Genomic DNA, 16,993 nt, shown 5'->3' with positions numbered 1-16,993 from the left:
TATTATTATTATTCTGTATATCTACCTATATATGATTAAATTTAGGGAAAATTTTAATTTTAATTCACTCAATTGAACTTTTAGACTTTGGATAAATTAAAAATATTTCAATTTTTTCTTTCGTTCTACTGTTCAATTTCTACGGAATCTCCCATCCTGAAGTTTATTAGTTTTAATGAAAACTAAGTATTAACAAAACAATCTACAAAATTGAGCTTTGAACTTCAAGACTTCAAGTGTTGCATTTATTTGAAATTCTATCCATTTTGTATTGGGCCTCCTCTAATAATTCATTGAATTTAAATAATAATGTTTTTGTTTAATGATTCTTCATACGAAAGTCTAATAAAACGTATCAGAGTGAGCATATATTTCTATATAAAATGTTGTGAGTTTGATCCCTATCTCCATATGTTGTACTAAAAAAAACATTATAAAACGTAATAGTTGCACTACTTATTCAAATTTAAGATTAAAATTACAAACATTAATATAAATTTAAAGTTCAATACGATGAATTGAAAGGTTTAGAGTAAAAATTAACTCAACTAGTTAATTGTTAAATTAGAAGTAAAAATTGAATCCTTTTATAGTTTTGTTACAATGTTACCTTAAAAAAGGATTATACTGTACATGCCACACTATTTTATCTAGTTGTGCATTTTCTTCGCCTGTCTTCCCACACTCTATTTTATCCCCAATGAATTCAAATTCCTTTATATTCTGCAATCTATTGCCTTTGGGAGAACAAAATCATAGAAAGGTTGAATCTGAAAGTTAACAATCCATCTGTTTCCTACATGTTGAATGGTGCATTGCTTGTAACAAAAACCCAAAAAAGCAGACAAAATTCAGATGAAGAATTATCAAAGTGTTGAAATGAAATAAAGAGATGGATGAAAAGAAAAGGCTTCCGAGAGAGATGTAATGATTCTTCCTTCGAACCATCTGAGGAAGAGCAGCTGTCTACTAATGTTAAACCTGCACATCTCATCCTCAGAAGAACAAAACAAAGAGACGGTGAAGAACTTTCATATGTTATGACAGAAGACAAGAACCAAAAATTTGAAGCTCCATCGGCACTGGATTCTTATAAGTTAAAAAACTCTTCTGAGATGTCCACAAACTCTAGTGAGCTTAATTACAAGAAGCTAAGATGAACTTAAAGCTAACAACTAATTCTGTAAGAGGAAAGAAAACAAATGATGAATCTGATCTATGTGACTTGAACAGTGACTCAAATTTCACAACAATGCCAAAAAAAAAAAAAAAAGAAAAGAAAGAAAAGCTCTACAAAAAGACTTTTCATCTGTGAAGAAGCAAGAAAAAGCTAGCGAATTTCCGAATCCGAGACATGGCCATTTGGTCTTCTTCTTCCCTTGCTCAAAGGGCTCGAAAATGGTAGCAGGATATCTTTGTTAGTCTTCAATATTCGAGCTCGTGTAGTCGCTCGCGAAGCCACTCGTGTTTTTGTTTCCGGGGTTCCTGTGTAAAACCAAACCACAAGCATTCTTCAGTTATGGCCAAAATTTCTATTTGTTAATAAGAAGTTTTGAATAAAGGAAACCAAAATTCTAACCTGTGGCTTTTCTGATCTTTGTGTCTGGAAGTTTCTTTGTGGCTGACATTTTCTTGGATGGAGCTTCAGAATATACAGATCTCATATCAGAATAAAGGGACCTAGTGTCACTTGCAGGGATGGTGAAAGGATCTTCTATTACAGAAGCTGTGTCATCTCTGTAAATGGATGCACAATCATCTTTGCTCATGGAGACCACATCACTTGCTGAGTCCCAAGTCTTGATTTTGCTTGGATTTGTCTTCTCCTTCTCTGCTAGTCTGTAAGCAAACATTTGGAATGGAATTTGTGAGACTGAACACAAATCTCCAACCCCATCTGAGGAGAAGTTCCTCAAAACTCCCGCTTCGATTTCACAGTAATCAACGGCAGGCATTTGCAGATCAGGTTGATCGCTTTCAGGGTTCATGGCGAGAAATTTCTTCACCTGACGGAGTATTCGACAAATCGAAGAGAAAGACAGCCGCTGAGAAGGGTCAGAATGCCAGCATTTTTTGGTTAGGCTCACCAAATATTTTGGAGTTGGAAATGGGAAGAGGGGTCTCTCCCCTGCTCTTATATTGCGGCTCATCTTCTCCCCTTGTAGATGGCTGTCCTCAAATGGGACTTTTCCAGTCAAAAGCTCAAAACAAAGCATCCCAAAACTGTAAACATCTGCTTTCTCCGTTTTCTTGCAAGAAGAAACAGTTCCTGTTCCTGGACCTTGTCGTTCTTGCTCCGCCATAACTTCCGGGGCATGCCAGATAAAAGGGTTGGTTTCTATTTGGTTCGTTGAGTTTCGGAGAGGTGGATTCTTGACTGACGATAAACCGAAACCGCAGACTTTAACGAGGTAGGAGCCTTCTGAACAGTTCCTTGGCTTCATAAACACATTGGAAGGGTTTAACTCTCCATGATAGATCATTCGGGAGTGGAGATATTCCATGCCTCTAGCAATTTGAAGCATGATATCAACCACAACATACAGAGGAAACAAGACTCTTCTCCTGGCTCCATTGTTATCCTTCATGTAGGAAGAAAGATCCCTGGTCATCGACTCCATAATAAGAAAGTACTCTTTCTTCTCCTCATCAACAAATCCGCACAGATATTGCAGTATATTAGGATGTGAAAGTGATAGAAGAGTTGGAATCTCAGAATTTGTTTGTTCAGTTTCCACTGTGAACTGTCTCAGACCAAAGTTCTCCCCAAACCATTGAACTTCCTTATACTGCCCTCCGTCCAACCGTCTCCTTACCAGATAATCCTTTGTCCCGAACAAAACCGAACTCGGGAAAAGTTTCCCACTCGATGGCTCCGAGTCGTTCAATTTCTTTATCAATAAGTCACCAAGCCGCTGCTCATTCTTCAAAGCAGCCGGCCCCGATATCTTCTCCTTGAGCGCTTCAACCAGCAGCCATCGATCTTCTCTCCCAACATTCTGCAACCGGTTGCATATTTCCCGAGGGACCAAGTACTGTTTCCCAAATCTCCAATGGAACAGTTTCAGGTCATTCCATTCACTGTCATATTTCCTCAAAAGCAAAAGTCTCCTCTTCTGCATCTCGTCCTGATCGAGCCCCGATATCTCTCCAGCCGTCTCGATTGCCTCAATAACAGCAGGAAAGCAGGAAAGCAAGTTGTGGATATGGAATTCAATGCAGTCTTTGTTCTGGTGGAAGGTGATCACTTTGGCCCACCAGTCTTTGGAGTCTATACATTGCTTAATATAAAGCTCTCCCTCTTTGAACACCCTATGAAGTTCCCTCAAGGGCTGTTCAAGAGCTTTCCACTTGGTATTCTTCTCTTCAAGCTTCAGATTATCTCTGATCTCTCCAGCAATAGTATCAAAAGCCAAACTAAACATGTCATGGAGCAAACAACATTGGCGCTGGTTGAATTGGATATCATCTTGCAGCACCATAAGAGCCTTTAAGCTTCCCAATACCTCTCCGATGCGCCGGAATTGTTCCATCCCGGCCCAGAGAGGAAAAATCCAAAAGAAAACACCACAAATTCACAAAACCGTCTCCTGACTCTGACTTAATATTCGACGAAAAAACTTCGCCACTGCCTACAGATTTTAATCACAAAAGAATGAAGCTATCAGCACAGAGGGAAGAAATCCCAAAACTCTAGAATGTGGAACAGAATGATCAATTGCCCGTATTGAAAAAGAACAGTCAACCGCTACACAAATCAAATTCCCCAAAAAGCTAATGCCAAATTCAATACTTTAAATCCCAAAAAATGCTTAAACCCGAATCAAATTCCATACCTTCACTTCAAAATTCTCCTCTGTTTTCAGAATCAAGTACCAAAAGCTACGCAGTGCAATGAAATTCCTCAAGAAAAACCCAGTTCGAGAATTATTTCCCCATTGGGGCAAAACGTCAAACACCTGGAGGGGGGTTTTTGATCGATTAATGGTTAATCACATCGCCAAAACGGCTAAGAAAGCGAAAGCAAAAGGGGAGGGGGGGAATAAACAACGGAAATCTCGAGGGGGGGTTTCTTGTCGGATTACTGTAACGACGAATTTGATCAGCGCAAAGATGTACGAGAATATTAATCAAAGAATCAGAAGACAAAGAAGAAAGAAAGGAAAAAAAAAAAAAAGAAGCAGTTTTTTTTTCTGGGAATGAACTTTGTCGTTTCGTTAGAGGAAAATGGAGGCGTGGCCGTTGAAATTCCGTTTTATTTGCATGCACTTATAAACAAAAGGAAAAAGAAAAAAAGAAAAAAAAATATAAATTTGATAAACAAAAACGGCACCGTTTAACCCCTCAGATGCGGACAGAATGGAGGCGAACGGCGGCGTTTCTGTCTCAGGTGATAAACACAGTCAAAATAAGAATAATTAAAAAAGGGATCTGATTGACTGCGGACAGGGACAACTTATTCTGTCTGTAATTTCGCTGTGTTTTTTTTTACTAGAAAAGTGTAAAAACAAAAAAACAAAAACAAAAAAGAAAACTGCACCAAAGCAATATGAGCTGGTAAACTAACTACAGTTTCACTCAGAAAAAAAATAGAGATTGAATTTTAAAACACTCAGAAATTTGTGGGAATCTTTTTTTTGTCCTTTTTATCTCTACTTAATCCAATTAATGACTCGATTTTGAGTGGAATTAAACCATAAACTCGTTAGTACTCCTGTATCTTTGAATATATTTTTTTTTTGTTAAAAAAAAATCTATGGCTAAGGATAAATGTTGTTACAGTTGAATAAGACTCTCTACCATAGACTTTAATTTAAGTATTTTGTCCAATTTGATTTTGAAAAACTTGTAATGGTAACTAAAATATTTGCAATTATAGCACCAACTTTTCGGTTTTTTAAATATGACCGAATATTTTAAATTTGATTTTTGATTTTTTAGTTATTTCGATTTTATCCTTTTAGATTGTTAGGTACATCAATAGTATAAGTATATTATTGATATAGCAATATTCATATCAAGTATATCAGATGTATCGTTGGTATATCATACTTCTTAAGTAATATAACAAATCTGGTGTATAAAAATTCATATCATATATAAATGACACTGCATAATTCAATAAGAAAAAGTGAATACAACGAAGAGAAGTAGTATATCAAGATATCGATGGTATATCAACATTTATATCAAATATATGTTTAGTGTATTAGTACTCATGGTCAAGTATATCAATAAATTATTAAATTAGGTGTATATATCATGTAAATCACTATTTAGGCTCCATGTTTATTGGACTTTTTTGCTTTAATAGCGTGGGTTTAGCCTCCCGATTTTGCTATTTTTGCAAAATTGTAAAGTGAGTGCTATTTGTACAAATTATTATTATTATTATTGTTATTTGCTCTCTTTTGGAAAATTTGTAATGGAGAATGTTGGCTGTAATGGAGAATGTGTTGATTACCTTACTTAATAGGTTTCAATTTGATAGGATTGAAAATTGAAATTTTAAATTGACACATTGAACTATGGATATAGTTAAAAATGAGTTTTCCCATAAATTAATAATCCTTTAAATTTTACGTTATAAATTATTTAAGATTTCAATGATGCGTTTAAAAAAAAAGAAAGAAAAGAAAAGAAGGAAAGAAAATTTTATAACCACAATAAATTAAAATTATAAAATTTAATCTCGGATTCGTTTATGAATATGAATAGTTTTCGAAAAATTAAAATTCAAAAAGAGAGAACATTTTCTACTCTTATCTGTTTTTCAATCTCTACGTGCCCTATTGCATTTGGAGAGGGTGAGTTAATACTGCCATAATATATATTTTTTGAAACAATAATGCTACGATATTGATTGCTCCATCCATATTTTCATTCTAATTTTCTCTACTACAACTTAATTTAGCCTTTGATAGTTTTTTTTTCTCCTAATTTCATGAGTCTAAATAATTGATTTTATAAGTTTGATTTTTTTTTTCCAAATCTCGAAGTTCAAAGAATGTAATCCTCTAGTTTTTTTCCTTAAATTTACAATTTCAAATAATAAAAAGTTTGATTCTGTATAGTTATTTGTAAGTTTTTTTTCCTAAAATCCACGTACTGGTTAGTTCAGGGTATATTTATCACCAACAGAAAAAGTATAATATTTGCCAACTTATTTAAAGGTATTTTTGTCCAATTTAAATTGTACAATGGAATGATAGCCATTTTTACAATATTAGATAGTTTCGACTATTTTTCAAATCGTTCTATTTAATATAGTTATTTCTCTAGTTGCCTCAAGAAAGTACGTGTACATTAATTAATAAGTCATGATCTTTAAGTCCAATTATTAGAATTTTGGATATTTGAGTTCAAGGCTGAAGTTAATAGGTCAAGATATTTTGAAAAATGAACACTCAAAATTGGTCCTTATGCATAATTTTGTGTTGAGATTAGGATTATCAATTAAGTTCTCCCTTCACCAATGTCCATCTTCAATATTATCTACATGAACAAATTTAACTTTAAGGGAGAACCTTTTGTCTTTAGATTACTTTCTTAAATATCCTCTTATTATATTTGTTATGTTATTTTTTTCTGATAAAATTTATATTCATTATCATTAGTGAAGGATTATTTTTCAAAAAGTAATCTATATTAATTAAACAATTAAATATTTTTCATTCCATAATTGTATATTAACTTATGATTTCTCTATACCAATATTTTCTTTTCATTTTTTTTTTCTGACACTATTTTTTATCCTATATTTTATACACCATTTTTAGATCATTATTGTTAGTTCGTTTTTTAAGTAAAATTCATCATTGGATTTATTTTTTTCCAGACATTCTTAACATGCATCATTGACATTATTATTATTATTATTATTATTATTATTATTATTTTGAAATTTCTTGGTTTTTACTTTTTTTTTTTTGTTCTTAATCAATGTCATTTAATTCTAAAATTGGGATGACCAAATGGACTACTCATTAACTTTTTCGGTTTTTTTTTAAATCAATGTCATTTCAATGAAAACTGACACGTCATATTTGTGTGGGGTACGAACTTTGAATTTATGACTTCTTAATCAAAGATAAGTATCAATTAGGGCTGAATTGAGTTTATATTGGCATTACATTAAATTATTTAAATAATATAAAGTTAAGTATTATGTGAAAAAAAAAAATTCTTTTATTATAAAGATAAAAGTAACCCGACAACCATTCGATTTATTTATGGATATATGTTATCTAAGTTCGCTTAGATAATATAAAACTTTATTTTCATTCCAGAAAAAAATAAAATTTAACGAGGAGATACAGTGCGCTACAAAAATTTTCAGCATAATAAAATCGCAATAAGCCCTACAACATTGACCTATTTGGTTATGATTTCTTCCGTTGACTTCATGGTGTATATATTAAAAATAATGTGAACAGAAAGGAGTAGTATTTGGTACCTTGTAGTAATTGAAAGTTTTATCAATTCTAGTTACACTACCAACGTCTATCGTCATAATTGGTTCGACTCGACTCGGTCTAACCTAAAAAATCAAAGGTCTAAGGTCTAAGTTTTAGGAGTCTGAAGTATTGTTTGAATCGGACTTAGGTCGGGTCAACTACTAAAACTTGGATTCAAAGCCATACATGGCCTAACTCAATGGGTGGGAGTAAATCTAACTTAAATTAGGTCATATAATAAATTATATTTTAAATATTTTTTCGAACTAAGTTTTTAGGTTTAGAAATTTGTTTGTTTATTTATTTATTTTACTTTTTTTTAATTATCAATAAATTGTGTTATATTATATTTTTACAATTTAAGATATCTTATTTTTAAATAAATAAATTGTATTACCATATTAATCTTAGAGGAATGAAAATGACAATAAATAATAACATTCAACACTAATTAATTATACATTAACATATTATTATGTTTTTTTATTACATTGGATCAGCTTGAGCTGACTCAATGGCTTAATTTAAATATGACATTGTCCTTGATTTAAAAAACAAATTATATTCAATCCAATTTATAAATGGACTAAACTAGGCCAGACGTCATACGTTGACATTGAATCGAGTTTGGATTGAGCTTGACCTGTACTTAAGCCGACCTTTAGCTTTCGGGTCAAGTGATGAGATAAAGCTACCGTTGTGGCAGACGAATCATTTATTTCCACCTCAACACCAAGCTACCTCTCCTACCAACTTCTAGTACCCTTCATTTGTATCTACTCAACATTATTAACTCTCTCTCTAGAATTCTCTCTCATCTTAATTCCATGTACAATATTTCAAAATCTAACATGGAAACTAATCAATATCAAAGTCAGAATCGCCCAACACATGAAGGCAGCAACTGGGAAAATTATTAGTTTCAGTGTGAGTGGTGAAAGGGAAAAGGATCTTCAAAATATGAGGCCTCAAATCTTTGTACAAATCAATCACTCAACACCACCCATTCAATCTTACCATCATGCATTTATTTTAGTGATACATACAATTACCATTTGCATTCAATTCTCTGTATTCCTTCTAAAATCTCTCAATTCTTTCTGATAATGATATAACAACACCCAATTCATTCAATTCAACCATTTTCTTAAATACTATAAGGGTGAAAATTACATTGTTAGTTTTTGTATATTTTTTCAAACTTCCCATACGTCGTCTATCATTGATAAAAGACGACGTAGTAACAGAGACACTCGGTTTGATAAGTTATTTTGTTGCTGCATTTTGAAAAGATGGTACCAAAGAGAGAAATATTATATATCAATTAATAATATGATTTCTTGCATACACCTTCAAGTTATTAATACAAAACGTCACGCTGTAGAGTTCATTTTATTAAATATCTAATTTTGAAGAAAGAAATAGTACTAAAATCTCGATGAAGACCCAGGGAGAAATATCATTAATCCTACAAAGATCTTTCTTCTCGAAATAGCATGTCGTATACATGTACATTATTTTAATGTATGTTGAATTTTGTTATGTATCCCTCTAGTAATAAGAGATCTCATAAACTTAATGAAAAAATAGGGTAAGAAGTACTTTAACATAAAAGATTAATTTTCACCTATATGAAATGTAATTCAAGTGGTCAACTTTTTTTTTTTTATTTTTTATTTTTTTATTATTTTTTTTTAATCTTTAACTTTTGATCATATACCTTAATCAATTAAACAAACAATCAGACTTTCAAAGAAATGGAAATCAAGTAACGGTAGTTAAAACCTTTCATCGTGTTTACTAAATTATAGGAATGGAGATCAATGTAGAACCTATCTCAAACTTAGGAATCACTCCCCTAAAAAAGTTTAATAAGATTCTTCCCCTATCTCAATCTCAATAAGGCCCAACACATTTTTAATAATTACTTTATTTGTTCTTTCTTATCTATGAATGAGATCTATAACTTTCTAACTAATCGCATTTTATTATTTCTTTGTTTATTAATTCTTTGTTTTTAATATTTACTTTACAATTTTTACTCTTTCTCTCTCACCTATTAATGACACTCATAGCTTTTTTCTCATTAATTATTTTACACTTTTATCATTTGTTCTTTTATTTATTTTACCAATAATTTTTCTTGTCATAAAAATTTATACAACTTTTTCTTGTCATAAAAATTTATACAACTTTTATTAGTTGATGTGATTTTATTATAAAATATTACAAATTTCTTTTATTTTTTAATTATTTAATTTAATTTTGTTATTATTAATTAAGATATCAATAAAATTGTTAAAATAGATTTCATTATTATTAAATATTAGAACAATAAAATTTAATAATATTTTTTTATTAATGATGGGTTGAGGATTTGTTAATATTAAACAAATTGTTATAATAAAAGATATTTTTAATGCAATAAAATAATAACAAATTAAAATAAATTAAAATTTATTAAATATTTTAATTAAAAATATTAGTATAATAATATATTTGTAATTAACTATAAATAAGAAAAGTTATACTGGTAATTGTTATATATCTCATTCCTATTTCAATTCCAAACCGTGGAATGTTTTTTATTTTGATTCCATAAAATTTTTAGTAAACAACATCAAATAATAACATTCTCATTTTGATTGATTTCATTCCGATTCATTCTTATTTTGATTGCTTATAAGTAAATCAGCCATGTTTCCTTAAAAAAAACGTGGACATGCTTATTTTTGGTAGGATTTCATGTTTAATTTGAATATTCGCTCCTCATCTTTAATATAAACCTATATGTACAAAAAGGTTAAATTAAATGTTTTTTTAAGAAAGGTTAAATTATATATATATATATATATATATATATTATTACCATATGTGGGAGTGGAGATCAAATTCACAACGTTTTAATTGAAGATATATGTCAATTATCACTTACTTGAACACTTCGACTAAATTATTTGTTTGATCGTGAAACTTCGGGGAATGTAATATAACCGAAATATTTCGCTTTCAACCCAGAGTATTAATGCAGCCTCGCTACCACACCTACTTTAAACTCAATCAATTCATTTCTCTCCCCCATGATGCCTATAAAAACCCAGCCTTCCGCCACCATTTGCATTTGCAGGACAAGCAAACAAAACCAAACGAAGATCTAGCAGAGAGACCCGACCAAGATCAATGACGGTGCTGCCGGAGAAGACAATCGGCATGATGGGTGGGGTGGAGCAGCAGCAGCAGCGAGTGAGCAAGCAGTTTCATCAGTTTCAGATGCCTCTTCACTACCCAAGGTACAAGAAGAGTGACTATGAGGCCATGCCGGAGTGGAAACTGGACTGCCTTCTCAAAGAATACGGCCTCCCGATAGTCGGAGACGTCGCCCAGAAGCGGAAGTTTGCCATGGGAGCCTTCCTCTGGCCTTGTGATCAATATTGATTATGAGAAACTTCAAACCTTAAATCATCAGTTTACTTACTGTTAGCTACTCTGTGTTTTGTGTTAGTACGTTCATATGAAAAAGTTAAGAATGTTTCTTTTAAGTTTTTTAGTAGGTGAAACCACTAAGTATATCCAAGAATATTGAAAGATACCTACTTGGCTCCTTATTGGTGACCACAATTTTTGTCCACCATTTTTGACATTTAAGAGATAGGAAGGAACAAATTAGTAACTTCTTTTAATAAAAAGAGTTGTTAAATGTCCGAGCATGGTGGAGATAAGATTTGATTCTCACCTCGTAAGCAGCCAAGTATTGTTAAAACTTTGTTATTATACCACAATAAATGTAATATTTAAATCTTATTATGTTTTATGTCTTTAAACTTTCAATGAAGTATTTTTTATATCGTTCATTTTCGACTTGATACCTACATATATGTGACTTAAAAGCTTAAAATTCACATACATAGTCTCGCTTTTTATGTTAACATTAATATAATGTAGGATGCAACGCATACCCTGAGTCGACGACCATTTAGCCTTTATGTCCCTATACTTGGAAGTATGCGTACTGTCTCTATATCCGTACATACGTAAGAGGCTTCTATATCCATATATACACAAGAGATTATTGCTTGACTTGAACCCAAGACCTAAAGGATATTCCTTGAAGCCCCAAGCTACCATGCAACTATCTCTTGGGGACGTGAGAAAATATTGATGAAGTATCAGGAAAAAAAAATGTCCATAATTATTATAAATGTTCATCCAAATATCATTATGATATGAAAATAATTAAATATCCGAGAAGAGTCATATTTGAAGAAGAATAGTTTGGTTGGCTTGGGACGTCAAGGAATATCCTTGAGTTTTTATCTCCTTGTTTTAAAAAAAAAAAAAATATTATTCATCCACATTGGTATTTTTATATAACATCCCTATAAAAGTGAGTCTTTTACCTTTTTGTCAATATTAAACATCTAAGGAGTTGTGTTATACAATTTAGAAAAGGCCAGTGATTTACTTTGAAAATCAAAGCCTTTTTTCATAACTGAAATTTCTTAATTATGAATAAAGAAACTATTTAAAATTAATATCACCATTCAAATTCATTCATATGATTATCCATATTATAATTGGCCTACATTTTAAATATGAGAAGATAGCTCAAAATATTTATGTATTTGGATCAATCTTTGTTGAATAGAAAACAGTCGTATTTAAGTAGGTATTTTGCATTTAATGTGAAAATTACGTGTTCCCTTTCGTCCAAGGCATATATGCATTAACATTGTATCCAATGCCATTGAATTTTATGCAGCTTTCTTCCTTTAAATATAATAATAATAATAATAATAATAATAATAATGCATCTTTGTTTTGACGTGTTGTGTCACGGAATATCTTTAAGTTATTGGGTTCAAAGTAGTATTTTTTTAGTACAACATATGAGGTAGGAGATCAAACTCACAACCTTTTGATTTGAAATATATGCCAATTACTTGTGAGCTATATTCGCTTTGGCGAGAAATGGTACTATTTTAATGTTTATAGTGAGTATTTTCATTAATTATTTAGCAAAAAAACATTCCTAACCATTTGGAAACTCATCATCTAATCTAGTGAGGTTGATTATATAAATGCATAAAAAAATATATAATTTTAGGTTTGATTTCAATAGTTCAGTGGTAATTGGCATATATCTCGAGTTCGATCTCCCACCTACTCAAGGAAAAAAAAATATAATATTAAAAAAAATGATTATAAGAACTAAAATAATTTTTTTCAATTCAGTCAATAGAAAAGTTCTTCTTTCTTACCGTCTCTCTCGCTCCCACTTTGTTGTTTGTTGTTTTTTTCTTTTTTTTTTTGGTTGCACGTATTAGCATTTCTTAATGAATATATTCATTTGGTAAAATGTCACATACCATTAAATTTCACATGTATACACATATTTTATATTGTAAAAAGAAATCCCTATAGAAAAAAGAAAAAGAAAAACAAGAAAAGAAAAATACTTAGATTAAAAAGAAACCTTTGATATCCTTGTAAACTTTCGATTTGCTATGAAAACCTCACTTTTCTTTTTAACATTAAAATTGTAACTCATGAAGGTAATGTAAAGAAAAAATCAAGTGCTTATCTTGAAGTTAATTATAGAACATGTTCAATTTTTAACAGAAAAAAACTCTATAAATAAATTAACTAATAACTCTATAAACATCTATGAGTAATGACTCAATTGATAAAAGTCCAAATGATGATCTAATATTTTCATATAGATCATTCAAAGTTTTCCTTACTCTCAATATCTTTATTTATTATTTTTTTTATAAGGAACAGCCAATTTCAATATATTTTTCAAAGGATGATAAAAGTTTAGTTCATTATTCTAGTTCAAAGTATATATCTAATATGGAGATTTTATGTATAAAAACAAAAAGAAAAAAAAAGTTGCAAGGAAAAAAAATCTAAAATGGGCAACTTCTGTGCCTCTATTTCAATCAAGAAAAATAAAATTATATTTCATAACTATTTCCTATTTCTTTTTATTAAAAAAAAAGATAGAAATGTATTTGATAATCCTTGGTCTCCAAAATTTTAAATTGAAAAAGTAAAAGTTTTATATAAAAATTAATCTTACAAATTCAATATCCAAAATTATGCATTTTAATAAGTAAAAAATAGTAAAATAATGTTTTTATATATTCTTGGGAAAAAAAAAACTCGAAACAACTAAAAAACAACAATAACACTATCAAAGGTTTACGTTTTTCCAAAAAATTATAAATGAGAAGCAAGAACGACATGAATCCTAAACAGTAAACTTGACTTTGTTTCTAAAATTTCTACATAATTATAGATTCGTTTCTTATTTCATAATCGAGAAATATGAAGCCGTTATCAAACCGATCTTATAATCTAACCTTATTAAAAGAAAAATGGTGGATAATAAGAGATGAAGAGAGACGAAAGAAGCTGTGAAAGAAAAACATGGGTGTGAGTGAGAGGCAGAGGAGAATCTAAATCAGGACATTTGACCATTTCAAAGCAGCAAAGAGAAAAGTAGTGATGGAGAGTGAAATCACCCCGTTTTTCTCTCCTAGCCATTTACTATTTTACATGCCTCCGGGACTGGCCAGTATTACTATATAGCCATGCAGCGCCTAGGCGAAAAAGCAGACCGCCATTGTGACGCCGTGGAGCCAAACGATCGTCGTGTAAGGGAGTCTGGCCGGTGGTCCCGAACCCAGGTGAGGTGACATCGGCTCGGCTCTCTTCCGCTCCGGCTTTCCCTTGAGGTACATTACATAGAAGAAGCTCTTTCACAATGGTAGTGGCGGTTCGAAATTACCTCCCATTGGGAATTTTGGTTGCTGTTGCTGTAGCCTTTGTTTTGGGTGCCTTTTTGCCGGTTCAAGCTCATGCTCAACCCGAGTCAATGTCTCCAGCCCAACCCCTTGCTACTAGCGATGGTTAGTTTCTAAAACCTCCTCAAACAAGTAACACGAAATGGAAACATTATCAAATGAATTTTAACGGAATAATAAATGTTATTTGCAGGGACGAGCATAGATCAAGGGATTGCGTATGCATTAATGTTGTTGGCCTTGGTTCTCACTTACATTATCCATTCAGCTGACCTCTCTATCAGTTTTTCAACTTGATCACACAAATAATTTCATTTCATAGAGCTGCAGATTCTAAAATGGGGGTTAAAGAATTTTGTGACTGGGTGGTGGCTGACTAGTTTTTATCATGGATGGGATTGTGCTTTTTTCTTTTCTTCTTTCTGGTACGGTTAATTCATGTCATGGATTGAACTTCACTTTCACTTGTAAATGATGGATGCAATGATAATTTCTTTTACCTCAATCAGATGGGCAAATTTGTTGATAATTGTTAAGGAAAAAAAAAGGTTCAAAGATAACAAAAAGAAAGCATTACAATGAGAGGAGGGGACTGGTTTTCTAACTAAAAAATGAATGACTAATAATCAACTTTTGAAGAGTTTCACAACAAAATCATGTTTTTCTCCCGAGGAATCAATTTACACGAGCTTGGCTCAATAGCAAATGACACCTATCTCTGATCAAAAGATAATTCGAATGTCCACACCACTTGTTGTACTCGGAAAAAAAAAACAATAGGCAGAAAATAACTTTAAAGAGCGATATAAAATTACACAAAATGGTTTCAGATTTCAGAAAGAGAGTTTATTGGGTTGGTTTGGAACAAATTCGACGAAGGAATTCAATGGCCATCATTTTGATAGAATTCAATTCCTAGGACACAGAAAGGCGACATGGGATTCTCTAGTTCAGTCAGTTCCATTTAAAGAGACAATCTCCCCTAGAAATGGAAACCCCAAATACATAACAACAGAACCTGCCTGCTTTAAGATGAACAAACCCTGCTATGTCTTCACATTACTTCCTTCACGCCTTCTTCTTGGATGGTTTTGCCTGTTCTTCGTCGGCCAGAGAGAACTTCTTCACTTTCTGTCAAAGGAAACGGAAAAACGCAAAAGAAAATAACATTAGACCAGAAAATGGTGACTTGAACTAGAGAATTGATGTGCCTGAATGTTGTCAAAATGATACTAAAAGTTAAAGCCAACCAGAAGCAAGAATTCAAATCAAGATTTGAATAAAATAAGATTTTCCAGCGTATGCTCTGCTTCCATAGGCTAAGTTGTCGAACATCATTCCAAATTCCAATACTTCGATTCAGAACCCTCGATGACTAATTCAAAACAAATAATCCTAGATTTCATTTCACGAATAATAAATTAAATCGAGAAATTATATTCACGAATTCACAATTCGGTGAATGGCGATTCAATCCAAACCCTCTACAAACCAAATTCAGAATGCTAGACGACCTAATTCGAAAATTCCAAAAAAAAAAAAAACAGCATCGATTGAGTTTCATGAACATCGAAAGGAACACGAAAGGTTAGTGAAACTTAAACAGAACTTATGAGTACCTTACTGAGCACGCATTCTCGCAAAGAATGAAGAAGACGGTTGCATTTCTCTTGATCGAACGGTGACTCCGCAACGCAATTCAGCAGATCGAGAGCTTCCTGAGCGCAAACCGGCTGAGCCGGAGCTTGAGCTTGAGCTTGAGTTTCATCCATGGCGTAATCGAAAGTGGATTTCAAAACCAGCGAAGTGATCGTTTATCAAGGAATCGGAAAACAATGGGAAGAGAGGGCGCATTTCGAAAAAATCACAAAGCTGCGGCTAAAAGGGAAAAGAGGTATTCGGGTATTCCAGGTTCGTGTTTGAAATTTCTAGGGAACAGAATCGCACGTGCGAGCCCACACGCTAGTCAAGTTGGTCAAAAGTCTTGACTTTAGTTGCAGCCTTTTCAGAGGAAAATATAAAGTGGGCCTCAGTATAGGGCCCGAATCAGAACTGGCCCAGTTGGAGGTCTGGCCCAACAGGGCCCACTTGGGCTTTAACAGACATGCAGTGGCTCCGGCATGGGCACGTTCAGGTAAATATCAATTTCAGAACCCGATGTGTCGTGACATGGTTGACGATGTGTCGAACAGGATGCGATGGGACCACAAGGACATTGCTTTCTGCATTACTAATTTACTAGACTTTAATCATAACAAATAGAGTACGGAATGCTGGTTAGAAAGGAAAACATATATATATATATATTTTTTTTTATGACGACATCGTGGACGAGGTGACACATTAGTACATTAGGTGAATTCCAATTAATTGAGCTAATGATCTGAAAGCAGATCATTGTACTTATGCAGTGTTAGTGTTCCACTATCTATACTTTGAAACCTAAGTCAAAGTTAATCGGAGTCAGTGTCGAGACAAACTTAGGTTTTTATTTAAAATTGTGTTTATTTGAGGCAGGGGGATTTCGCTATTTTAAAGGGGAGCTTTAGGAAGCGTAATCCTATCATTTAGATTTTTGTATCTAGTGTTAGCGAATTTTTTGTTGGTGGCAAAATATTAGAATCGAAGTTTGTTCCACATCGGAAAGATACGAGCAGAGAATGCGTTCACCAAGTAGTAGAAGTTGTCTAACATGGGAAAGGTACAATAAGGAGTTGGGTTTCAACT

General features: G+C 32.3%; 2 protein-coding genes across 2 annotated transcripts; one reads left to right on the top strand and one right to left on the bottom strand.

Annotated features, from left to right (window-relative positions):
- Positions 1-1,053: 1,053 nt before the first annotated feature.
- Positions 1,054-4,304, bottom strand: LOC111015256 (uncharacterized). Its single transcript, XM_088124803.1, has 3 exons — positions 3,837-4,304; positions 1,580-3,632; positions 1,054-1,485 (listed from the first exon to the last, which is right to left on the bottom strand). Exons 2-3 carry the CDS (start codon positions 3,531-3,533, stop codon positions 1,331-1,333), a joined length of 2,109 nt encoding a protein of 702 aa, XP_087980929.1. The 5' UTR covers positions 3,534-3,632; positions 3,837-4,304; the 3' UTR covers positions 1,054-1,330.
- A 6,258-nt stretch (positions 4,305-10,562) lies between these two features.
- Positions 10,563-11,308, top strand: LOC111015321 (uncharacterized). Its single transcript, XM_022290316.2, has one exon. The coding sequence runs from the start codon at positions 10,638-10,640 to the stop codon at positions 10,890-10,892; it is 255 nt and encodes an 84-aa protein (XP_022146008.1). The 5' UTR covers positions 10,563-10,637; the 3' UTR covers positions 10,893-11,308.
- Positions 11,309-16,993: the final 5,685 nt, after the last annotated feature.

This window comes from Momordica charantia, assembly GCF_013281855.1.
Source record: "Momordica charantia cultivar OHB3-1 chromosome 6 unlocalized genomic scaffold, Mcharantia_2.0 BLBB01000006.1, whole genome shotgun sequence".
In the NCBI taxonomy this organism is placed as follows: domain Eukaryota; kingdom Viridiplantae; phylum Streptophyta; class Magnoliopsida; order Cucurbitales; family Cucurbitaceae; genus Momordica; species Momordica charantia.
Note: the sequence above shows the minus strand (reverse complement) of the source record. Positions and strands in the feature narration are given on the sequence as shown.

Excerpts from the sequence above, each read along its gene's own strand:
- LOC111015256 (XM_088124803.1), bottom strand. The coding sequence starts at position 3,533 with ATGGAACAATTCCGGCGCATCGGAGAGGTATTGGGAAGCTTAAAGGCT. Across the intron at positions 1,486-1,579 it reads AAAGATCAGAAAAGCCACAG|GAACCCCGGAAACAAAAACA; the intron begins GTTAGAATTTTG and ends GGTTTTACACAG.
- LOC111015321 (XM_022290316.2), top strand. The coding sequence starts at position 10,638 with ATGACGGTGCTGCCGGAGAAGACAATCGGCATGATGGGTGGGGTGGAG.